The sequence below is a fragment of the Crinia signifera genome, chromosome 4, assembly GCF_055691185.1.
Source record: "Crinia signifera chromosome 4, ASM5569118v1, whole genome shotgun sequence".
Lineage (NCBI taxonomy): Eukaryota > Metazoa > Chordata > Amphibia > Anura > Myobatrachidae > Crinia > Crinia signifera.
Window position 1 is genome coordinate 280459933 of NC_139220.1, and position 26094 is coordinate 280486026.

Sequence of the window (26094 nt, forward strand, 5' to 3'; positions counted from 1 at the left end):
CTGTATGGAGGGAGGCACAGTTACAGGGGTATGTATATAGTATCATGGAGTAGAACAAAGTAGTAATTCCACCAAGGCGCTAAAAGATACCCACAAACAAGGTGCAAATACAAGGAAAATGTACTGTCCTTTTGATTTTTGGATAAGCAAGTTCCAAAATGGTCAAATCAGAATGATTCCTTTACCAGTCTCAATCTGAATAAGACCCAAAGTAACCCAGGCAAAGCCACTCATACGTTCACGTTTCAGGGATGGAATAAGTCCTGCGGTTTCCGGACATAGCATAAAGGACCTCCTGATGAATGTGGTGGCAGCGGATGGATGGGTGATGCACACCCATCGTTTCCGCCCATGGGAGCATGCGCTGAAGCGGCAAAATGCAGTGAATTGATGAACTCACTACAGCTGCGGTTAATGAGAAGAGGGGTTTAAAAACCCTGTCTAGGAGAGCCACAGTCACACTCACCCATCCATCCGCTGTCACCGCATTCATCAGGATGAGGTCCTGTATGATGTGTCCGGATGTGTTGCCTGGGTTACATTGTTCTTAGGCTGTTTTTATGTCTTTTCTTGTGAGTGCACTTCAATAAATTCAAGTTATGGTTTTTAAATGATCTGCACTATTGCTTCTTTCATTGGTCTCCCATTCTTATGAATGTGGAGTCTTTTTCAGATTGTGACTGGTGAAGGAGTCATTCTGATTTGACCGTTTTGGAACCTGCTCATCCAAAAATCAAAAGGACAGTACGTTTTCCTTGTATTTGCACCTTGTGGAGAGACACAGGTGATGGGTGAGGCTGGAAAGACAGCAGTGAGGGTGGAGAGAGAGAGAGAGTGGAGATGAGTCAACTTTGGAGCCCAAAAATATGAGTGTAACAGGCCCCAAGCTTTCTTTTGCCATCCCTAGGAGAAGGATCTGTAGGATTCCTCCCCAACACTATTCATTTGCATGTGTGCGGTCATCAGACAATGTATGCACAGTAGTGTGTCTTGATCCTGAAGGAGAAGAGACGTGGTTGCATTAGAGGTTTCTAGAGATGATAATTATCAGGTTTAGGATCTGATATCAGATGCTGCCTGCTGTTGTATTACATAATCTTCTGATTCCCTGATAGATACCTTCTGTTATCCCCACCCTTGGAGCTCCCATCCCCCAGCCCCCAGAGAAGGGGAGATCAGCACGGCGTGGATGGTGGGAGGTCAGGGTTGGATGCAGGGGGAGATGAGGAGTCCCTGGCGCTGGGTGAGGTGTCTGCCGGTCGGAGACGAGCGGTGCCACAGCCACGACCCCCCCCCCCAGATGCGGAGTCACCACCGTCCCGGCATGGAGAAGCAGCGGCTGCTGCGGGTCAGCCTAGAGGTCCCCACTGGCAGCCCTGAAAGTGAGCCCAGCAGTGGTGGAGCAGGAGCAACGACGGCCGGAGATACATCAGCGGCAAGGGGAGAAGAAAGGCCCCCGGGGAAGCGGCAGTCCGGGCTAGCAGAGGACCCAGGCCAACACCTGAAGGCATCCAGGTCCAGGATCCCGGCGACCATCGGCGAGGTAAGGAGGATCCCTGGTCCACCCCCTTGCATGCCGGCAGGAGAGGTAGGAGAGGAGGCCTCTGCTCCTGGGGACACCGGCACTGTGGGAGCATGCGCTGAAGCGGCAAAACGCAGAGAATTGATGAACTCACTACATGCAGGCCCAGCCTTGTCCCCCTGTCCCACACTCTGGACTACTGCTCAGCTGTGGCCCCCAACAAAGGCCCCGGACACACTGGAAGTTATCAGGCCCGCAGGCCCCAGCCGCTGACCCCCAGCACCAGCAGATGCGGGAGCCCTCTCTTCTGTGGTGGTGCCCCCCAACCCCCCAGGGAGGAGGCATGATAAGACTATCGGGGGCAGTGGGGTGGAACTCAGCCCAGAGAGGGCCCAACTCCAGCACCAAGCTTTACTGACTGACTCTCTCCAGGCCTCAGTGACTCTCTCTCCCCGACCCCTTCCCCCCCGCCCCCCCCCCCCCCCCTTTCCATCACCGGAGGTGGAAAAAGAGAAAGAGAGATAAAACAGTTGGTGCGGATTATACTGAACCCACGGAGGGGTACGGCCACGGTGGGCCACAGAATATAAAGAAAAGAGACCCAGGCTCCACAGGAGCACTTACGTGACCCACGAATGATGGAAGGTGTGGGCCGAGTGTAAGCACGCGCTGAAGCTGGGCTCTGGATGATGAAGAGTGCTTGGCAGATACGGGATCCTGGCCGACGCTGGACACTGGCTGAAGCAGGACACTGGGTGACACAGGACACAGGATGCAGCTGGACGCAGGCAGCAGTAGGACACTGGCTGCAGCAGGACACTGGGTGACACAGGACACAGGATGCAGCTGGACGCAGGCAGCAGTAGGACACTGGCTGCAGCAGGATCCTGGGACCGAGGACTAGGAAGCCTCGGGGACCGGAGAAGCAAAAGGGACAGAGCTAGCACTCTGGAGACCAAAAGCTATAACCGGCGTCTGTGCCCAGCAGACGCCGGCTATTTATTTAAATTTCGCGCCACCTGACTGACGTCAGGTGCGCGCGTCTGCGGCCGCCGGGCGGAAGCTCTGGGACGTTGCCTGGCAACGTCCCTACGCTCACTGTCAGAGTGAGGCTTGGGACGCTGCCCGGCAACGTCCCAGGCCGCGTCACTCTGCGCCGCATCCGTCGTCCGTCCGGGTGCCTTGCAGCCCGGACGGCGGCATGCAACATAGTGGGTCCCATGTTATTCTATAGGGAAAACATTCCAGCTTTGCCTGGCCGTATCTCCGGTTTCCAGGGGGCTAGAGACACGGGGCTGGGCTCGTTGGAAAGCCCCTTCCCTCAGCTACAAAATGGGCTAATGGGTGGTCCTGTGCACCCCCGGACCACCCCCTAGATTCGCCTATGTACATAGCATCCTGGAGACAGGGGTATAACTGTAAGGAAAGAGGCACAGTTACATGGGGATATACATAGCATCCTGGAGACAGGAGTATAACTGTAATGAAAGAGGCACAGTTACAGGGGGGATGTACATAGCATCCTGGAGACAGGAGTATAACTGTAAGGAAAGAGGCACAGTTACAGGGGGATGTACATAGCATCCTGGAGACAGGGGTATAACCGTAAGGAAAGAGGCACAGTTACAGGGGGATGTACATAGCATACTGGAGACAGTGGTATAACTGTAAGGAAAGAGGCACAGTTACAGGGGGATATACATAGTATCCTGGAGACAGGGATATAACTGTAAGGAAAGAGGCACAGTTACAGGGGGGGATGTACATAGCATCCTGGAGACAGGGGTATAACTGTAAGGAAAGAGGCACAGTTACAGGGGGGGATGTACATAGCATCCTGGAGATGGGGGTATAACCGTAAGGAAAGAGGCACAGTTACAGGGGGATGTACATAGCATCCTGGAGACAGGAGTACAACTCATACTTGCCTACCCTCCCGGAATGGCCGGGAGGGTCCCGCAAATCGGGTCCCCCTCCCGGTCCCCCGGGAAGGGGGGCAAGTCTCCCGCATTTCCCTACAGCCCCGGCTCCCCCTCTCCCCGCGGTCTAAAAACTATGACTTTCGCAATTCGCGGCATTTCGCGGCATTTTTAGCCCCTCCCCCCACCCACGGACCCGCAAATTGAGGCTTCAGCTCGTCATGGGGGCGGGACTTGATGACATCACCCGTGCCCCGCCCCCAAAACGAAGCCTCTACCCGCCCCCTTTCACTCCTCTCCGGGCTTCTCCCGGAAAGGAGATTACCAAAGTCGGCAAGTACATAGAATACTGGAGACAGGAGTATAACTGTAAGGAAAGATGCACAGTTACAGGGGGGTGTACATAGCATACTGGAGACAGGGGTATAACTGTAAGGAAGAGGCACAGTTACAGGGGGATATACATAGCATCCTGGAGACAGGGATATAACTGTAAGGAAAGAGGCACAGTTACAGGGGGGGATGTACATAGCATCCTGGAGACAGGGGTATAACTGTAAGGAAGAGGCACAGTTACAGGGGGATGTACATAGCATACTGGAGACAGGGGTATAACTGTAAGGAAGAGGCACAGTTACAGGGGGATATACATAGCATCCTGGAGACAGGGATATAACTGTAAGGAAAGAGGCACAGTTACAGGGGGGGATGTACATAGCATCCTGGAGACAGGGGTATAACTGTAAGGAAAGAGGCACAGTTACAGGGGTGTGTACATAGAATACTGGAGACAGGAGTATAACTGTAAGGAAAGATGCACAGTTACAGGGGGATGTACATTGCATCCTGGAGACAGGGGTATAACTGTAAGGAAAGATGCACAGTTACAGGGGATGTACATAGCATCCTGGAGACAGAGGTATAACTGTAAGGAAAGATGCACAGTTACAGGGGGGTGTACATTGCATCCTGGAGACAGGAAATAACTGTAAGGGAAGATGCACAGTTACAGGGAGGATGTACATAGCAGAAGAAAAAAGTGTTCACCTAGATGAACAAATACAGGCGCTTAGGGGATGGGATGTAGAGCTAGCTGCTCACACCTGGGGGGGGGGTTCAGTCCCCTATTAATAAATCAAGAGAAAAAGAGAGAAAGGTGGTGGAGCGCTATATCTATCAATGGCACACGTTGATCAAAGAATTAGCAGGTGGACAGAAATGTCCAATGTCCAGTATCAAGCAACAGCTGACACGTTTCGTTGTTATCTAACAACTTTTTCAAAGGTCCTTTGAAAAAGTTGTTAGATAACAATGAAACGCGTCAGTGTTGCTTGCTACTGGACATTCGGCATTTCTCTACCAACATTCCACTTGAACCAGATCCCTACAAACATCCTCTTGGACCCCCAAAATGTATCCGATTCTAATACTGGACTGCATTATCAATGGATACCACCACCTGCTCATTCTTTGGAGGCCCCACCTGTACTTACAGGTAACCTGTTAAACACCTTCAGGAACAACATCTTGGGATTTCTGCAGGTATATGGACACCCACAATACCAGTTATTTGGATTACAAAATGGGAGACCAAGTTACACCAGTCTAAAGTGGTAACAATTAAATAATCCTCTGTCCGTTGCATTTTATTCTGTGCATATTTTTATCATTTTTTATTGTTGTTATTCTACATGTTATACATTATACATTACATTTGTGTTTATTTTAATGTAATACCCAATTGATCAACGTGTGTCATTGATAGATATAGCGCTCCACCACATTTCTCTTTTTTCTCAGGATGTACATAGCATCCTGGAGAAAGGGGTATAACTGTTCGGAGGGAGGCACAGTTACGGGGGATGTACATAGCATTCTGGAGACAGGGGTATAACTGTATGGAGGGAGGCAGAGTTACAGGGGGATGTACATAGTATCTTGTAGACAGGGGTATAACTGTATGGAGGGAGGCAGAGTTACAGGGGGATGTACATAGCATCCCGGAGACAGGGGTATAACTGTATGGAGGGAGGCACAGTTACAGGGGTATGTATATAGTATCATGGAGTAGAACAAAGTAGTAATTCCACCAAGGCGCTAAAAGATACCCACAAACAAGGTGCAAATACAAGGAAAATGTACTGTCCTTTTGATTTTTGGATAAGCAAGTTCCAAAATGGTCAAATCAGAATGACTCCTTTACCAGTCTCAATCTGAATAAGACCCAAAGTAACCCAGGCAAAGCCACTCATACGTTCACGTTTCAGGGATGGAATAAGTCCTGCGGTTTCCGGACATAGCATAAAGGACCTCCTGATGAATGTGGTGGCAGCGGATGGATGGGTGATGCACACCCATCGTTTCCGCCCATGGGAGCATGCGCTGAAGCGGCAAAATGCAGTGAATTGATGAACTCACTACAGCTGCGGTTAATGAGAAGAGGGGTTTAAAAACCCTGTCTAGGAGAGCCACAGTCACACTCACCCATCCATCCGCTGTCACCGCATTCATCAGGAGGTCCTGTATGATGTGTCCGGATGTGTTGCCTGGGTTACATTGTTCTTAGGCTGTTTTTATGTCTTTTCTTGTGAGTGCACTTCAATAAATTCAAGTTATGGTTTTTAAATGATCTGCACTATTGCTTCTTTCATTGGTCTCCCATTCTTATGAATGTGGAGTCTTTTTCAGATTGTGACTGGTAAAGGAGTCATTCTGATTTGACCGTTTTGGAACCTGCTCATCCAAAAATCAAAAGGACAGTACGTTTTCCTTGTATTTGCACCTTGTGGAGAGACACAGGTGATGGGTGAGGCTGGAAAGACAGCAGTGAGGGTGGAGAGAGAGAGAGAGTGGAGATGAGTCAACTTTGGAGCCCAAAAATATGAGTGTAACAGGCCCCAAGCTTTCTTTTGCCATCCCTAGGAGAAGGATCTGTAGGATTCCTCCCCAACACTATTCATTTGCATGTGTGCGGTCATCAGACAATGTATGCACAGTAGTGTGTCTTGATCCTGAAGGAGAAGAGACGTGGTTGCATTAGAGGTTTCTAGAGATGATAATTATCAGGTTTAGGATCTGATATCAGATGCTGCCTGCTGTTGTATTACATAATCTTCTGATTCCCTGATAGATACCTTCTGTTATCCCCACCCTTGGAGCTCCCATCCCCCAGCCCCCAGAGAAGGGGAGATCAGCACGGCGTGGACGGTGGGAGGTCAGGGTTGGATGCAGGGGGAGATGAGGAGTCCCTGGCGCTGGGTGAGGTGTCTGCCGGTCGGAGACGAGCGGTGCCACAGCCACGACCCCCCCCAGATGCGGAGTCACCACCGTCCCGGCATGGAGAAGCAGCGGCTGCTGCGGGTCAGCCTAGAGGTCCCCGCTGGCAGCCCTGAAAGTGAGCCCAGCAGTGGTGGAGCAGGAGCAACGACGGCCGGAGATACATCAGCGGCAAAGGGAGAAGAAAGGCCCCCGGGGAAGCGGCAGTCCGGGCTAGCAGAGGACCCATGCCAACACCTGAAGGCATCCAGGTCCAGGATCCCGGCGACCATCGGCGAGGTAAGGAGGATCTCTGGTCCACCCCCTTGCATGCCGGCAGGAGAGGTAGGAGAGGAGGCCTCTGCTCCTGGGGACACCGGCACTGTGGGAGCATGCGCTGAAGCGGCAAAACGCAGTGAATTGATGAACTCACTACATGCAGGCCCAGCCTTGTCCCCCTGTCCCACACTCTGGACTACTGCTCAGCTGTGACCCCAAACAAAGGCCCCGGACACACTGGAAGTTATCAGGCCCGCAGGCCCCAGCCGCTGACCCCCAGCACCAGCAGATGTGGGAGCCCTCTCTTCTGTGGTGGTGCCCCCCAACCCCCCAGGGAGGAGGCATGATAAGACTATCGGGGGCAGTGGGGTGGAACTCAGCCCAGAGAGGGCCCAACTCCAGCACCAAGCTTTACTGACTGACTCTCCCCAGGCCTCAGTGACTCTCTCTCCCCCCGACCCCTTCCCCCCCGCGCCGCCCCTTCCCCTTTCCATCACCGCAAATGGCCCCGCAAATGGCAGCCTAGGATCTGTGCACTCAGCCATATGTAACCTGTGTGATAACTATATGTAACCTGTGTGATAACTGTACTGTCTCTGTTTTACTGTGATGTGTTTGCTCATAGTGTTACCTACCTGACTGCTGCAGTGACCAGTGGGGCTGCTGATGGCTGCCTAGGCGCTGTGCAGCTCGGCGGGCATGTGTTCCCTGTGTGATAACTGTACTGTCCCTGCTTATATTGTTACCTACCTGGCTGCTGCAGTGACCAGTGGCACCGCTGATGGCTGCCTTGGCGCTGTGCAGCTCGGCAGGTATGTGTTCCCTGTGTGATAACTGTACTGTCCCTGCTCATACTGTTACCTGGTGAACAAGCTCAGGCGAAACGCGCGTCCAGAGACGGGTTGACGATCACAGATGGGTGACATAGACGCTGGAATATGGAATTGAGGAGCTGTATACGCTAAGTGACTATATATTGGTTGGCTATCCCTAAATATTTCAAGTGAACTGGCCAGATAATATGTGTCTGCTGTACTTATATAGAGCTGCATAATTTTACTATCAGTGTCCACCAATGAGCTAAGTGTGTACCTATTTGCAGAAGCCAATTATCTTCTTATATCTATTGGCCAGCGATCTGATATTTGTATAGGACAGCAGCCTTGATTCTTTAAGACCGCAATATAGGGATTAACCATTTATATATAAGCTGACTGTGAATTATAGGAATCAGATATTTTAAGCATTAATCTGTATATACAGTGGTAAGGAGATACGTTTAGCCTATAAGAAAATTTCCCAATAAAGGGACTCCTATCATCTCTGCATTTAAGGGACTCTCATTGTGCCCGGCTACAGATTGACCTCCTGTGCTGGTTATTCCAACGGGGGTGATACTGGACCCGGGTTGCAACAGCAGATCCCTATTTCCTTCCACTGATCTCAATACTTGTTCTCAATAATAACCACCCCCTCATTCGGTCCGTTCACTGTCCTAGTGACACACGGCCGGAAAGTAGGAATGGTTTGAGAACTAAGAGACCAGCTTATATTTCTCATATCTGTTTCCTAATTTCAAGGATATTTCTTCCTAGCTCCGCCAATAAATGATGTGATATTTTGGGTTAATGCGTCAAAAATTACCATAGGGCCATATGCCTTGGTAACCCATCTGTGACTGTCACCTGACATTAACAACTATGTTTCGCCAATTTTTAATAATTATTATTATTTTTCACTTTAATATTATAATACATATTTTTTCCTTATAATTAATATTCTAGCACAATTTGTCACTACATATAAACCACAGCCTGGTTACCTCAATGCCTCATGGGAGATTATCCCACTATTGAGACCATTTAAATCAAGGCTGTAACACTTGTAATCTTTTGCACAAAAAATTCTTTGTACTAATTTTTTGTACTAATTCTAGTTTGTACCTCAACACCCCTTCACTTATATGCATAGAAAAATCTTAAAAAATTAATTCCCGCAACATTATCTTTCTCATGATGCAGTGACCCAGCTTGTGATATGAGTACAGGTTCCCAACTCACTACTTAAGATAACAGAATAGAACTTAAAAGTTGTGCCCCAAAAAGAGAGTCATCTTTTTTCTCCCTGTGTACTATTGTAACCATTTATGACTCGTGGGAGCACCACCAACTAGAGATATAGATAGGACGAGGCAAAGGTCCTTCTACAACAAGCATGTTGGTTAATCTAAATGTGAAAATATAAACAAGAGTCAGTGCTAGTCACCCCCCCTTTTTTTGTGTCTGTCATACTGTTACCTACCAGGCTGCTGCAGTGACCAGTGGCGCTGCTGCCTAGGCGCTGTGCTACTCGGCGGGTATGTGTTCCCCGCATGTAATGTCTCAATGGGTACTTATTTCCTAGCACGGCGCCCATCGCATCGTATACCATAAGACTACATATGGTATGCGATGCGACGCGATATTGTACAATAAAAAATCGTATCGCATCGTATGCCATACAATGGCATACAATGCGATGGTATACAATTTTTAATTGTACAACCACCCTGATGGGTCCTTACAATGTTAAATGCCCCTCCACGATATGCGTCCTCCGACCTTTTCATACCCCCACTATCCACGTCGGCGTGGAGTTGATTTTAGATAGTGTGACGAGCGCAGCGAGCCACCGACCCTGAAGCGTGGCGAGTGCAGCGAGCCCCGCGAGGGGAGGCGGAATACATGTAAAGTAATACGCGTTCCCTCGTGGGGCTTGCTGCACTCACCACGCTTCGGGCTCGCCACACTATTTAAAATCAACTCAACACCGACGTGTATAGTGGGGGTATGAAAAGGTCGGAGGACGTGTATCGCTGCGCTCGCCATGCTTCGGGTTTGCGTTCATAGTGGGGGTGGCGTGGGGGCGCATTTAACATTGTAAGCACCCATTAGGGTGCTTATACAATAAAAAAAATCGTATTGGGTGATCATTTAACATTGTAAGCACCCATATACAATGAAAAATCGTATCGCATCGTATGCGGCTATATGGCATGCGATGCATAAGATGCCATAAGATGCAAATCGTGGGCGCCGTGCTCGGAAACAAGTACCTCTCAATGTAATGTATGTAATGCCCCCCTCCCCCCCCCCCATCATCCCTGCTTGATGCTGCACTGTAATCTCCAAAAAATTCCTAGTGTGCGCATGCACACATGGGCAATAAAGTTGATTCTATTCTATATGCAGCTGCCTGGGCTTTTGATCTGTAGCACCAGTATTTATCAATCATTTAGTGGAACAGAGAAATATTCTATCAGGTGTTTATTTTCAAAATGTCTGTGGTTGTGCTCACTCACCTTATAGACGGCGCCATGATACAAGAATTACACCCACACGCTCTGTCATCATGATCCATTCCAAGGTTGTGTCCCATTTCATGAGCAACTGTTTCAGCCACAGAAATATAATCCTTACTGTGATCCTGAGAACATATAATGACATGATCTTAATATGAATTCCAATTTCTTGGTCTCTGTTTCTCTTGCATAATGGACAGCTTGCATAAAATAGTGGGGCAGATGTATTAAGCCTTAACAAGAGATAAATGGAAGGGTGATAAAGAGAGATAAACGTCCAGCCAATCACCTGCTAACTGCCATGTCAGAGGCTGTGTTTGAAAGAAGTCAGTAAGGAGCTGATTGGCTGGACATTTATCTCTCCTTATCACCCTTGCATTTATCTCTTGTTAAGGCTTAATACATCTGCCCCTATAATCACATCAGCTTCCTTAAATATGTATTCACAGGTGTAATATTAATGCGGTTATTAACAGCTGTATGTATATGAGGACGAAAGAAAATAATGTATTATTATTAAAATGTATTTATATGGTGTTAGAAGGATCTGCAGCACTTTTCACCCATAGAGGGAGAATTGCCGGCATTGCGGCGGTCGGGATTCCGGCGTCGGTATTTCGACCATCGGGATTCCGACTGCCAGGTTTTTTACCGCATCCCATGAGGCATAATGGGTAATGGGCATTACAGCATGTTACATGGGGCCAATTCCGGTTCACTCGCAGTGAACCGAAATCAGCTCCTGCCCCGATGTTCATGGTTTGCAATCCCCCCGCTGGGGATTTCAGTGCGGCACTATCCGTGCTCTGGGGGGGGGGGGTGCGGGCATCCGCCGCAGTATCGCCCGCCGAGGTATTGCCCGCACACACCCCCCCCCCCCCCCCCGGTGGGCGGCGCGGGCGGGGGGGTTGCTTACTGCCTGAAATAACTGAGTTCTTAGAATCACTTGGAGAAAGTCTATCTTAGCTGCATGATTCATCTTGGTTGCTACGGTGGCTTTAATCACAGATTTAATCGGTCACTGCAATGCATTCAACCTTGAACTTTAGGCAAAGGATAAAAATATTATCCAATTAATTAGTTCAATAAATGTTTTTAAGTCAAAATTGAAGTTTTTAAAGCAACAGCTTGCAAAAGGAATTTCAAGGAACTTCCCTAGTTTTGAGAAAGTGATAGAAGAAAATCCTGCAGCACATATGATATGACATACAGTATGATTCTGTGCTGAAATCCCAAATCTTTGGGAAGAACTAGAGAGCCAATTTCAGGACATTAACCAGCTCATTTCCACTTGTTGATGTTGACATTGCTATGGTTTTTGGTAATATCTCCTCGGTGTTCAATATGAATACATCCGATGTAGAGCCAGAAATATTAAAGCTGCAATCTGATGTCCCTCGAAAAGGAAGAGCTTCTGATATTCATTTCTGGAATTTAATAATTGAGGCATTGTACCCTGACTTGAGATCATGAGCTCTTCAATTGACAGCATTGTTTCACAAATGAAGATAATTAAATCAAAATACAGAAGCCGTATAACTGATGAACATTTAATGTACCGCCTTCAAATGTGCCTGACTTGGAACCGTCGTGAACTTCCAATAACTTTATGTCAAAAACACCCTTTACTTAGGCTAATATTGATGTTTAGTTTGTTTCATGTGTTCATTGCCATAGAGTTCCCAAAACACTATTGCATTATGTTTCATTTTGTACTATGGTAGATCACTACGTGCAGCGGGCGGCGTCTGATGGACTCGCAAGACAATCAGAATAAGGTCCTTAGAGTAGATCCCCCAAGTCTGAAAGTCTGGCCACCCCTGCCTTACCTGGTTAACTCCTGAGGAATGCTGATCACTGCACATGGTACCCATCCAGGCCGCTCCAATTGCGGAACCGTCAAAGTCAATGTTACTGCAATACACAGAGACAGAAATAATCTAGATACAATATATTTTATTAATGTTAGAAATGATTAATACTACAAAATTCATCCATTAATTATAACTTATTGCCTCATCTGCAAATGTACCTAATAGTACCAATGACATTCTAGGCTACCGACCTTATATTAGGGACCAACTGAGAGATCTCCAGCATACACAGAGCTTTATATTGCAACCAATATATTTGGGACTTGGGTTGTATCATTGTTAAACCAGTGATTGTTCTCATCTTTTTGTAAACATTCTGAATTTGCTGAATTTTATGTCACCGTTAAACTGTTCTAAGCAAAATAAGGGTTATTTTTAATTAGTGCACCATGGCCCTCATTCTAGTTACCGAATGTCGCCCGTGGGGGGGCGATAGTGAAGTTCTGTGCATGCGCATATTGCGCAGTGGTCTACTGTATGATAAAGATCTAAAAGTGATTATATAATTATAAGCACTGAAATAAGTCCACACTTGGTGTTGGTCGACACGAGCCATGTTGACCCAAATTAAGCTGACTGTTCCCTTTAAGAACACATATGTGAGAATAGTTGTTTGATGTTAGTCTGGAGCCGAAAAAAACCCGGAACAGATAGGATTGTGCAATATAAGTACTTATGATACATATGAAAACAACTTGTTTTGAACTGTGTCTGAATCATGTGGTGATTAAAGATTGGAAATTATTTTATAGATATATAAAAAATTCTAAAATAGAATGGTAATGATATAGAATAAATATATATAGATAAATAAGAATGTAGATAAAAACAAATAAAAATGAATGTAGCAAAGCAAAATGAAAGTCTGTCAGTATGTATACATGTGTACATACTTATTTATATATATATATATGTGCGATTTTAAGGTTGTGTGGTTTCTTATATATGTTTGCATTTGCTGATTTGCTGTAATTAAATTCAGCTGTCTTATATATGTGAGACAAGACAGGAAGTTTAGCCATGCAAGTGCTAGTAATTGATTTACCAAAGGAGACATACACCTGTGTATAACCAACTGACAGGTATAAAACCTTCCCCCAACATGGACTCCTCATTCCTGAAATTGAAAAAGCCGCCTGAGCGCGGCGAAACGCGTCTTGTGAGGAGCTATTCAGAAGTGTTGACAGCTGAGGACCGGCGGGGAACACTGACGGCATTGGACCGAGAGGAAACATCTGCCATATCGGCTTGAACCAACCCGCGGCAACCCGGTTCCTGCAGCTGACACATTTAGCCAGCAAACGGAGCTTCATCCGGCAGTTACCACACACGGTGGTTTGTGCGCCTAACAGCAGCGCACCCAAGAGCGGCTGTCACCTGCTGCTCACACTTTGGAGTATCGTGCAGTCCGGCTGCAGTCAGATCCACTGGCCGGACAAAGCAAGTGTGGAAAACCTCACAAAAGGTACTGTGACCTAATAAATAACACACTGAGCAATTTACATGTCAGATGGTCACAGGAGGTTGCATTGCCCAATAAAAGACTGACCTTTATATATATAAAAACATCAGCATTTAAGGAAAGGACTTTACAAGGCTTGCTGGAAAGGATTTTTTCTTTCACTAATTACACCACCACTGAGTGTAATCTGTTGGAAACATTTGCCAACCTCAACGCCCCACTTGTCCTAAAAAGGAACTGGTAACTATAGTTACAAACCTTATGCACTTGCATCTGAATGGTTTTTTAAAATAATTGTGGTTATTGTGCATGCATGCATCATTGTTTTATTGTTTATTTATACATATGTTTTTATGTTTTTTTGTGATATTTGGTAAATAAATTGTTTTAAGTGTACAGAAGGCGCCTACTGGTTCTTTTCCTTTGTGCACCTTGTATTGAGGGCGGCATCCCTCTACCAGAGGGCAGCTATCTGTACACATCACAGCACACCTGTCCCTAGCGCTCAAAAACCCTGCTGCATATTGTCATATGTGCATGTCGGCCCTGCAGTGTCGGCGTGGCGCTCACATGGGAAGGGGGTGGGATAAAAGCGTACAGGGGCGGTGCGGCTCTCCGCACATGGGAATGTAAATGGTGGCGTGATGCGGGGTGCCGGGGTGGGCGGCTGACATCACATGACATCTGCCGCCTGCCCTGTGTTCTGCCAGAAGCCTGCATATATAAGTCAGTCTCCACTGCAAGCCCTGGAGAAATCATTCAATGGCCGACGAGCATCAAATGATTTCTCTGGCAGCGGGCACATGTGAGTGGGTGTGATTTCATAACACATCCCCTTGCATGGTTGCGGGGGGGGGGGGATATGGTGGTGTGTGGGGGGTTATTCGGCAGGGCGGGCAATATGGGACTCGGTAAGCTGCGAGCGTTGCAGCTTACCAAGTCAACCAGAATGAGGGCCCATATTCATATAACCTCTCTTCTGAAGCATATAAATATACACCAACTAACATCTATTTATCTATAACATAATAACAGGAAATGTTCCCGAAGGTAAAAACACATAATAATAACTCTTCCATCCTGAGTATCAGAGCGGTAGATGCCCAATGGTGATGTCCCCATCTGTGCTGTGTGCGACCAATCAGTGATCTTATAATGTTATAAATGATCATTCTATTAGCAGCAGTTTTATCTGTTAGAGAACCACCAGTGGTGGATGGGGCATCACCTTACAGATATCTCCTTTTAAATGAATGTTGCTTCCTCCCTAATCCTGCTGCAAGACCTGTGTACCAGCTACATGTAGTGTTGTGCATAGGAAAAATGAATTCATCTGAGGATCTGGTTCTCAGGAGAGTCTTACGTTAGGAACTGGGCGTTGTCATGAGCTATCCTGGGCAGCAGCGTCTCCTTTCTCCAATGAGAAAAGCTCTCTAGATTGGTGTTAAACGATGAAACGACCAGGAATTGGTCTCCTGTGTCCCAGATTTCTAATCCGATCAAAGCCACAAAAGTGTTTATTTGTTTATACACCTGTCAATGACATTGGATTAATGAGGGATGAACACTACTGCAAATTCAACAATTTTTAGAGTTAAATTAGACTAAAACATTGTACTTTTCAAGACAGAAAAAAACTTGGGTCAGATATCTGGCAGGAAAAAGCTGATCACTGTATTGTAATTGGGCCAGAGATGCCATTTTGTCTCCATCCAGTAAAGGAATTATGAGCCACAGAAGGTGGCACTTGATTGGTCAAAAAATGGAAAATTATTCTTTTACATCCAAGCATGTCTTCGGCCAACAGGAGAACATTTTATGTCCAGATCATGCAAGATACAAAATTCAGATTTTTTCCCCCTTGATGTTACAGCCCAGGGGTGGCCAAACTGGTCCTCAAAATCTACCAGTTCATGGTTTCCAGACCACCAAGCTGGTGTACAGGTGTAGTTTATACTAAATGACATTTACAAGCATGTGCAGTGTTGCAAGTAAGAAATATGTTGCAGCTTCGCAGTACCGCTTACCCCCTGACCCACTGTCAATTCTATTTTTATTTTAAGTCTATATATATATAATGCATCCGCAGCCCGCCCACCCAGCGTTATGATTGGTGCTGTATGCAGCTACCAGCTACTGCTGAGTTAGCCTGTCACATTGATAGGCATCAGCGGTGCCGACAGCATGAAGAGCAGGCACCACAATTGTAAGCACAAGCTGCCTGCCTCTCCCCCAAGCAAGAGCCAACCCACCCCCAGTCATTCCCTGTTTCTCATTCCCTGTCTCCTGATGCCACGCCACTATTGTCATTTAGTCACTCCTCTAGCTTTGTGTGACCACGCCCCCTCATGACACATGGCCACGCCCATATTTGGTGGTGGCTATCAGTACCACCAAGAAAAAAATTCTACTTACACCACTGAGCATGCACTACATTCGTTCCTAACTGAAGATAGAAAGCATGACCTGTTGGCAGATCTTGAGATCGGTTCGGCCACCCCTGTTTTAGCCATTCAAAATGAAAGATTTCATGCTGTGGCCGGGAACCGCAGATTTACTTGTCTGCGCTGCGGTGCTGGCTCCCCTCCTGGCTTCTGCTGCTATGAAAAAGGACAATCATAAAATGTCCACCCCATACAGCAGACAGTTCTCTGAAACTGTCTACTGTATGGGGGCGGACATTTTGTGATGGCCTGTTTTCATAGCAGCAGAAGCCAGGAGGGGAGCCAGCACCGCAGACAAGATCTGCGGGCCCCTGCTACGGAAGCGCGGAGCAGAGGGGTAACTGCAAAATTTTTGTCAGGGGGGAGCAAATATAATAGTTACGCCACTGCACACACTTTAATCATGCACAGGGGAGCAGACCAAATAAGTTGAGGCCTCTGGAAAGGTATTAGTTCTGCCATGGCATTTCCTCAATGGTAAGGACAACAGACGCTGCATATGTTAAATAACTCACCTGGTTAACATAATTAACAATTCCAAATATCCTTTTCTTGATCTCTTCTCTATTTCGTTTATATTTAATGAACTGGAAGTAAGAAGACTCTGTTTAGTAACGAACACATGGTCCACACAGGTCCAAACAAATATATTAAGACAACACATAGATCAAAAGTAGTATCATGCATGCATATTGCATGTGCAGTTATACCTAGACTGGTTCATGGACCTCCAGCTCCAAGCATTGTTAATATAGGTCAAGTCATGTCCAGGTGATGTTACATCACACAACACAACACCATGTGCAAAGGCGTGCGCAGCCCATTTTCTTAGTGGGTGCACCATTGGAGGGGTGTGTCCATCACAGCCTACTGGGCGTGTCCATCTCCGCCTACTGAACATCAATGCAAACTTATTTCATTCTTCCACACATATACTAGACCAGGCATGTCCAAACTATGGCCCTCCAGCTGTTGTGAAACTACAAGTCCCATCATGCCTTAACTGTCTGCAGTATGGAGGCAGCCATTTTCTAAGTGTCAGTTTTCATTATAGCAGCAGGAGCCGGCGCCGGAAGAGACGGGACCGTGACGGCAGGCCAGGCAGGTACCGGCAAACAGCAGCGGGTAACAATAGCCCCGCAGACCCCCGGCGCCCACACTTTCTGTGTGCCTCCCAGCCACAGAGGGGGCTGCGGAGCTGTAGTTACGCCACTGCCCTTTCCCCCATCATCTGTGGTACATGCTCAGTGATGTCTATATAGTCAACAAGGCATGTTAGCAGTGGGGGTAGGGTACCATCACTGAACAATATTGTTATTGATATCGTTCAGTGTGTATGTGCTATATTGTTCACCTGGGTTTACCGCTGATATCATTAATGATATTGGCGTAGAGCCTATCCTCTAGTGTGTGTGTGTGTGGGGCTTTAGATTTGGCTGGGGTGTGTTCAAACTGAACACACAGAAACAATATAAATGCTTTTGCTCCAGTTGTATGGCAACATGGTTTGTTCCAGGTACAGAGTGACTTGTTATTTTTGCTTCACTAACAAATATGAATCCGTATTACATAAAACTATGGAAACCATTGAGAATTTTTTTTTAAAAATTTGCCATTACAGGCCGTCCCTAACTAATGATCATACAATAAAGATAAATTTAATTCAATATGCTTCCGAATAAAATTGAAAACAATATGAAAGACACATGTAAACCCTTTTTATTGTTTTCTGATCGGTCTCCAACGGGTAATGTAATATAAGTTTCAGTTGTTTCTTCCAAATATTCACAGGAGCGTAGTTCAACAATATTTATTTATAATAACTGGTAATAAGAGAATATTAACAATAATATACTGGCGTGCAAGCCAACCAACAATAGCCACAAAAGTTTTATTGTACCGGAACGTGACCTGGTTCCCCAGGTATACTACTCTCCCTCGTTGGTCCGTCCGGAGACCAAAATAACGCTTACCTTTGTGGCTCAATAACAGATAAACATAACATGGATTAATATGCACAATCGATTCTATGGTATGATAGGCCTTTCATAAAATTGTTAACCCGGGTATAATGTTGGATTATTGCGCAATAATGTCTATATTATTTTGTCAAAATACTAAAATTTTACTTCTCTTTCTCTACAGGTTTCCTAACAGCTTTATCCTACAATACAATCTAATTCTAGGTAAGTATAAGTCTTCTACAATGGCATTCTCTATGAATTTACTATGTTTCAAACAAGCAACCTCCAAGTACTTTCTACACGAACTGTATAGTAACTATTTTGTATCTCTATATTTTAGTTCTTTTGATGAGGTTGATACAATTATTGTATCAGTCCTGCAGTGAGTCTGTTCTGTCTCTAGTCACAATACAGAATACTATTCACTCTTTGCTCCCTGTCACTGCAGCTGATGATTTTAACAGAAGCTCCTAGCCAAAATATTCTTTTTTCCTACAGGTTTAAGGTATCCTACGGCTATGCTGTGTTCTTGTGGGCTTCCCCTGGCCTCTGAGCCGGGTTTCACCCTCCTTCCAGTTGTTTTTAGCTGTGACGTTTATTCAAGTTTACAGAGCCTGTCGGTATCTTCAATCTATGCACTGGCTAATGGGCATCCCCTGACCCACCGGATCGGGTTTCGCCCTATATGCGGCTAGATGCAGGATGCAGACAGATGACGGCTACCTAAACTGAGGGGTTAAGGTAATTCCTTGGGAAGGCCTCCCCTGACCGAGTAGGTCGGGTTTCGCCTGGTCCCTGTTGATACTATGCTGATGACAGTGCCCGCTGCGTGCAATTAGGGGTGTAAGGGTTAACGGGGGGTAGGATTCACACTCACCACCTCTTCTGACAATTCAGCACCGCCTTCCCCATCGGGAACTGCCTCCTCGCGCACTCTGCGTCGTTACATACCAGCCCCCTCGGCTTAGTAACAATGCCGGGGCTCCGCCTCAGATACTGCGTCACGGTCAGCCGCGGCCCGCCTCCCGATGTTCAGCTGCCGCCTCCTTACAGACTCACTGGGCCGGAACTCCGCCTTCGACCCTGCGTCATCACCAGCCGTGGCCCGCCTCCCGATATCTCCGGCTACCGCCTCCGTACAGACTCACTGATAGGGCTTCTCCGTCGGGGTAGCCTATCGCTGTCAGTCACCGGAATCCCAGCTCTCCCCTCACTAGAACCGGGTGAGTCCTTCAGCGCTTCCTCCGAAACTGCTTTTCAGCCTGACCGCTGCGTAGCTCTGCCAGTCTCAGCTTTTTCTCCAAACTGCGCAACAGCCGTTACACACTCCGTCCCCTTATAAGCTTCTGCTCGTGCCCCTCCATACCCGCTCTCCTCTCGAGCCGTGCAACTTTATTTAGTTTTGTTCACCAGCCGGTCCGTTTGGGGTGTAGAACCAACCTCCCCTGCCGTTGAAGGTCTTGGACCCGGCGGTCGTTACACATGGGCATGGAATTTCTGGTCAGACCAGTCCACTTCCCTCTGAGAGGGGTTTCAGTCCTGTACTCCTAAAAGTTCCCATTGCCTTCTGTGAAGGCACATATTTATACATACATGTCTTTTATAACCCCCATGGGGTAACCGGTTACCTTATCAACACAACTCTACTCTAAACATAACATACTTATTTTTGACAACATGACCGCATACACTTTGCAGGTATTACACACTTCCCCGCTAAAGCTTGATGGTCCTCCAGCACCCAATAACTATTAAACACAATATCGATGGGGTAAAACCCCTTTGGTGGTCCTAGTGGACCTTCTTAACTTAACAGTGTCATCGGCTGTTCTATCCTCCGGCCCCCCAGTCGGGATAGCTCTAGGCCCGGGAGACAGGACAGCCGACTCAAGCAGGGGAGCATCAGTTTCTCCTCCCACATTCACATGAACAGTTTTTATCACAGCATTTGGGTTCACATCAGGGGAAGTTACTAACAGGTTCCCATGAATAGGCCAGAACATTTTTAACATCTCATTAAAGAATTGTTGACTGGTAACGTCCTCAATGGGATTTGGGCTCTCACTTATTTTCGTGGAGACCCTAAGTATTTCGATATCCGCCTGGTAGCATTTTTTTAGTTGATTTCGGTGAACGTTAATGGCTGCAGTTTCACCTAGTTTGGCCACTCGATACACATCTATATCCATCTTGGCATTGTCCATAATTCTGTACGGAATCTCTTCCCAAAACGGATCCAATTTGCTGCGTCGCCGGTTATTTCTTTTCCAAACTAGTTCACCTACGTCTAGAGGTGCGGCCTTAGCCGTCTCGTTGTACTGTTCGGTCTGTCGGTGCTGAGCTTGTTTGGACGTTTGGTCAACAATCTTATAGGCGGCCTGGAGTCGCTTCTGATGCTCTCGCACCCAATCACTCTGTAGCAGTTCCTCAGAACTATGCTCAGGGGAGACATCCAACCTGAGGTCGACAGGCAACTTCCCTTCTCTTCCAAATAGCAAGTAATATGGTGTGAAGCCTGTGGTGCTGTGTTCAGTGTTATTGTAAATAAAGGTTATTTCTGGTAGCAAAGTCGGCCAGTTTCTCCGTTCTGGATCGGGTATGGCTCTCAAAATACTAATTAACGACCTGTTCATTCTCTCACACGTGCCATTCCCCTGGGGATGATAAGCTGTAGTGTGTATTTTTTTACAGCCATACAGATGACACAACTCATGAAAAAGTCGGGATTCGAAAGCGGGTCCCTGGTCAGTCAGAATCTTCTGCGGATAGCCATAGGGCCGCACAAAGGCCCTCCACACAATCTCCGCGGTGGTGCTGGCTGATAAGTTTTTTACCGGAAGGGCCACAGCAAACTTTGAAAAGTGGTCGATGATAGTTATGGCGTATTGGTAGCCGCCCAAACTGGGTTCCAGCTTCACATGATCAATTTAAACTATTTCTAATGGTTGGTGACTGATGATGGAATGCAAAGGAGCTTTCTGTCTCCCGGAAGGAGGTCTTTTGACAGCACAAGTAGAGCAACACCGACACCACTCTTCTATATCCGAGGTCATGCTAATCCAGTAAAACCGCCGACGGATCATAGTTTCCATTTTACCAGTGCTGAAATGCCCCGAGCAATCGTGATACGCCTGGAGGATTTCATCTCTCTGTTGTCGGGGGATGATAATTTGGGTTAGGGGCATGTGAGTTTTCGGGTGGACGGTGGACCTTATGAGGAGGCCTTTCTTACAACGTATTTTATCTCGCTGGCCCCACAATTTTATCAGCTCGGGGTCAGCCTGCTGTCATTTCTCCTTATTCCAACTCTGTTTAGAAGAGAGCAGTGTCTTTAATTCCCTTAATACGGTGCTTTCATTCTGAAGTTGGACCCACCGGGATTCATGGTCGGCTTCACCGACTGTTATCGCATTTGTCATGAACATCTGTTGCTGTGGAGAGTCTGAGCCGGACTGGCGGTCAAGGAGTGTGTAAAAGGCAGGCATTTCCAATTCCTCCCATACGTCTGACTCCTTTTCCTCTACATGGTCCTTCTGAGGAAGTCGGGATAACGCATCAGCATTCTTGTTAATTTTCCCACTGCGATATTTTATGGTGAAGTCGTAGTTGGCCAATCTGGAGTACCATCGCTGTTCTAGAGCACCCAACTGGGCAGTGGCCAAATGGGCGACCGGGTTGTTGTCTGTGTAGGCTACAAAGGAGTTGGAGAATAAATAGTTCTTAAATTTTTCTGTAACGGCCCACACTAGTGCCAGGAGTTCGAGTTTGAAAGCACTGTAATTGGCATCATTCCTTTCTGTTTTCTTAAGGCTTCGGCTGGCGAAGGCAATGACGCGCTCCTGGCCATGCTGTCGCTGGGACAGAACAGCTCCCAACCCCAAATAACTAGCGTCCGTATGCAATATGAAAGGCTGGCTGAAGTCAGGATAAGCCAGCACAGGCGTCTCGGTCATCTTTTCCTTTAAGGTATCAAATGCACTTTGTTGGCGCTCGGTCCATTGAATCGGCTGATGCTTGCTGGTATGTTTTTTATCAACTCCACGCAGTAATTCATGAATGGGGTTTACTACCTGTGCAAAGTTCTGGACGAATCTGCGGTAATACCCCACAAACCCCAGGAAGCTGCGTACCTCCCTAATGTTGGTGGGTACAGGCCTGTCTTTAATCACTTCGATTTTCTCGGGATCCGGAACCACGCCGGCAGCACTAACTATATGGCCCAAGTACTTTACACTTTCTTTTAACAGATGGCATTTGGAAGGCTTGACTTTTAACCCATATTCGGCCAGACGTTTAAACACTTCATTTAAGTGGGTTAGGTGCTCGTGATAGGTCTCTGAGAAAATGATAATATCGTCCAGATACAAGAGTACCATATCGAAATTTTTGTAACCCAGACAGTGCTCCATGGCTCGTTGGAATGTCCCGGGGGCATTGCATAACCCGAATGGCATGCGATCGAACTCGTAGAGTCCCATGGGTGTAGTGAAAGCTGTTTTCTCCCTGTCCTCCTCTGCCATCTGAATCTGCCAATATCCTGACGTGAGATCGAGTGTCGAAAAGTAGGTGGCCGCCTTTAGGGCTGTAAGCGACTCTTCAATGCGTGGTAGTGGATACGCGTCTTTATGCGTGACCTGATTCAGTTTGCGGTAGTCTACGCAAAAACGCAAAGTCCCATCTTTTTTTTTTTACAATCACGATCGGCGCGGCCCACGGGCTATGGCTCTCATGTACCACACCTGAGGCTTTCATCTCTTCTAGTAATTTCCGAACAGGTTGGTAAAGAGCCGGGGCTATGGGCCGATACCTCTCCTTGATGGGAGGTGCACTTCCGGTTGGAATGTAATGTCGGACGTTCTCCACTTTTCCAAAGTCTGCTGCGTGCTTACTGAAAGTATCCGCATTGTCCTGTACAAGTCTTAGTATGCCCTCTTTCAATTCAACGGGAGTGTGTTCCTCTCCGATGTGGAGTTCTTCCCACCATCTCGACTCTTCAGCGGCGGGGCCCCCTTCCGTCGGCATCATATTTAACGTTACTGCATCGTAAATGTCCTGGAAAGGGACGTAGGATAATGCAGCTAAGGTGTAATTGCGATGCAATCTCACAACATAATTGTGAGGGTTTAAGATCCGGACCGGGACTCGGCCGTTATGCACCGTCACCAGCGCCCGTGCGATAATGATATCGGTCCTGCTAGGCATAAGACAAGGCTCCACAATAGCGTCATATGATGTACCCGCGGGACCGCATCGCGCTTTGCCCCACACGACAGTCTCAGAATTTGGTTGGAGGAAAATGGCTTTGTGATCTGTCGTTTTGATCCTCCCAACTCCTCCTTCTGTGCTTAGAAAGCACTGTTGTGCTTGAAGAGTCCGAATAACTCTTTGTAGAGAAGATTTCTGTTCTGGAGGCAGGTGTCGGACCTCAAATGTCAAAGCCTCAATTAGTGCTTCCGGACAACATGCCAAAATGTTCATGCCAATTATGACGGCGGGGACAGTGGGGTCATCTACGTCGGTAATAATAAAACCCTGGTTGGACAAGAGGGCCGGACCTACTTTAAAGTCAAATTCGCAGTATCCAATACAGTTAATGTCGAGGCCGTTACCGGCTAGTAATCGCATCCATGTAGGAGGAGGAGGTGACGGGTTCTGCAAGCCCCAGAAGTGTTGGTACGTATTATTCTGGATGGTGGACACTTGGGACCCGGTATCTAAAGTTGCAACAAAGTTCACTCCGCCAATCTGGACTGGTATGATGGGGCATGGTCCCACATATTTCTCACACCAGCCATCGGGTTGTTGACCTATTGGGGTGACGACCCCCGAGGGTCGGTCCCTGCCCCCGGGGTCTTCATGTTTAAAGACTCCTCCTCTCGACAAAACCTTTCGACATGTCCCGCACGGCCACATCGCCTACAGATGGGTCGTCCCTGGGAATCAAACTGTTCAGAGGCCCTTCTTCCCGGTCCTTGTGTGCGACTTTGCCATTCGTTTCTAGATCTGCGAGACCCGGAGTGCCAGCCACCGTCCCGTCTCCCCGAGGACCCTTGCTCCACCAACCTCTGAATGTCCCTTCTCATGTTGGCCATCTCCGTGGAGAGATCTTCTATCTGACTTTTTAGTACACCTTGTGAATCAGGAGCGGACGCCTGTGCATGTTGGGTGGCAGTGGGGGTGTTCCGGGAAGTTCCCGAATGTTCCCCTTCCTCGTTTGCACTTGATTCTTGATAGCCTGGTAGTTCTGGAAACGACACCTCTGCATTTGGTACTGTTCCAAACAATTTAATAGCGGCCTCTTTGAAGTCCAAAAACGAGACGCCTGTTTTCTGTAACCGTAATAGTTTCAGCTGTGACTTGATATTACTACAATAGACTCCCTCTACGAGTCGGCTGATCAGGGTGTTATCCACATCAGCAATCTCTGTGCTACTTATAGCTTTAATATCTTGATATGCTTCCAAGATACTCAAGGCAAAGTCTCTCAACGTCTCCGTAGCCTTCTGTTTCCTCGAATAGAATCTAGATTTTATCTCGGACAGGGTAGTAACATCGAAAGTAGTGCCTAACCTTTTAAAGATATGCTCTACGGTTTCTTTTTCTGTATCTGGCCAGGATAACACTTCTCTTAGTGCCGATCCCTTCAACTGGCCAACCAGAATCTCTATTTGCTGTGGTACCGTCAACGGGTATATTTTAAACGTAGACCGCATTTTCTTCTGGAAATCCGTAAAAGTGGTGGTTTCTCTCCTTGGATACTCCCCCGAGAACGTCGGTAACCAGGGCGTGCCAAAGTAATATGGCATTGTAATGGCATTCCCTCCAATTGTAACATTCTGACCAGGTGTCGGGTTGGACAAGGAGCTAACCAACACGGGTTGTTCTGGAACCGAGGAGCTAGCCAATACGGGTTGTTCTGGTTGTTCCTGACTCCCTGATGCCTTTCCTCTCTCTGCTTCTTCATCCGCCATCTTTTTTTCTCTGGTCGGATCCTGTTCGTGTGACGCCAATTCTTATGTAAACCCTTTTTATTGTTTTCTGATCGGTCTCCAACGGGTAATGTAATATAAGTTTCAGTTGTTTCTTCCAAATATTCACAGGAGCGTAGTTCAACAATATTTATTTATAATAACTGGTAATAAGAGAATATTAACAATAATATACTGGCGTGCAAGCCAACCAACAATAGCCACAAAAGTTTTATTGTACCGGAACGTGACCTGGTTCCCCAGGTATACTACTCTCCCTCATTGGTCCGTCCGGAGACCACAATAACGCTTACCTTTGTGGCTCAATAACAGATAAACATAACATGGATTAAAATGCACAATCGATTCTATGGTATGATAGGCCTTTCATAAAATTGTTAACCCGGGTATAATGTTGGATTATTGCGCAATAATGTCTATATTATTTTGTCAAAATACTAAACTTTTACTTCTCTTTCTCTACAGGTTTCCTAACAGCTTTATCCTACAATACAATCTAATTCTAGGTAAGTATAAGTCTTCTACAATGGCATTCTCTATGAATTTACTATGTTTCAAACAAGCAACCTCCAAGTACTTTCTACACGAACTGTATAGTAACTATTTTGTATCTCTATATTTTAGTTCTTTTGATGAGGTTGATACAATTATTGTATCAGTCCTGCAGTGAGTCTGTTCTGTCTCTAGTCACAATACAGAATACTATTCACTCTTTGCTCCCTGTCACTGCAGCTGATGATTTTAACAGAAGCTCCTAGCCAAAATATTCTTTTTTCCTATAGGTTTAAGGTATCCTACGGCTATGCTGTGTTCTTGTGGGCTTCCCCTGGCCTCTGAGCCGGGTTTCACCCTCCTTCCAGTTGTTTTTAGCTGTGACGTTTATTCAAGTTTACAGAGCCTGTCGGTATCTTCAATCTATGCACTGGCTAATGGGCATCCCCTGACCCACCGGATCGGGTTTCGCCCTATATGCGGCTAGATGCAGGATGCAGACAGATGACGGCTACCTAAACTGAGGGGTTAAGGTAATTCCTTGGGAAGGCCTC

At 46.9% G+C, this 26094-nt stretch overlaps 1 protein-coding gene across 1 annotated transcript in view; it reads right to left on the reverse strand.

Annotated features, from left to right (window-relative positions):
* Positions 1 to 26094, reverse strand: part of LOC146073068 (disintegrin and metalloproteinase domain-containing protein 28-like) — a 58334-nt gene that overhangs the window by 22744 nt on the left and 9496 nt on the right. Inside the window, exons 7-10 of the mRNA XM_083180246.1 lie at positions 16611 to 16682; positions 15015 to 15184; positions 12145 to 12229; positions 10316 to 10440 (exon numbers count right to left, since the gene is read on the reverse strand). Of these exons, the coding sequence (XP_083036372.1) occupies positions 10316 to 10440; positions 12145 to 12229; positions 15015 to 15184; positions 16611 to 16682 (452 nt within the window). The remainder of the gene's footprint in view (positions 1 to 10315; positions 10441 to 12144; positions 12230 to 15014; positions 15185 to 16610; positions 16683 to 26094) is intronic.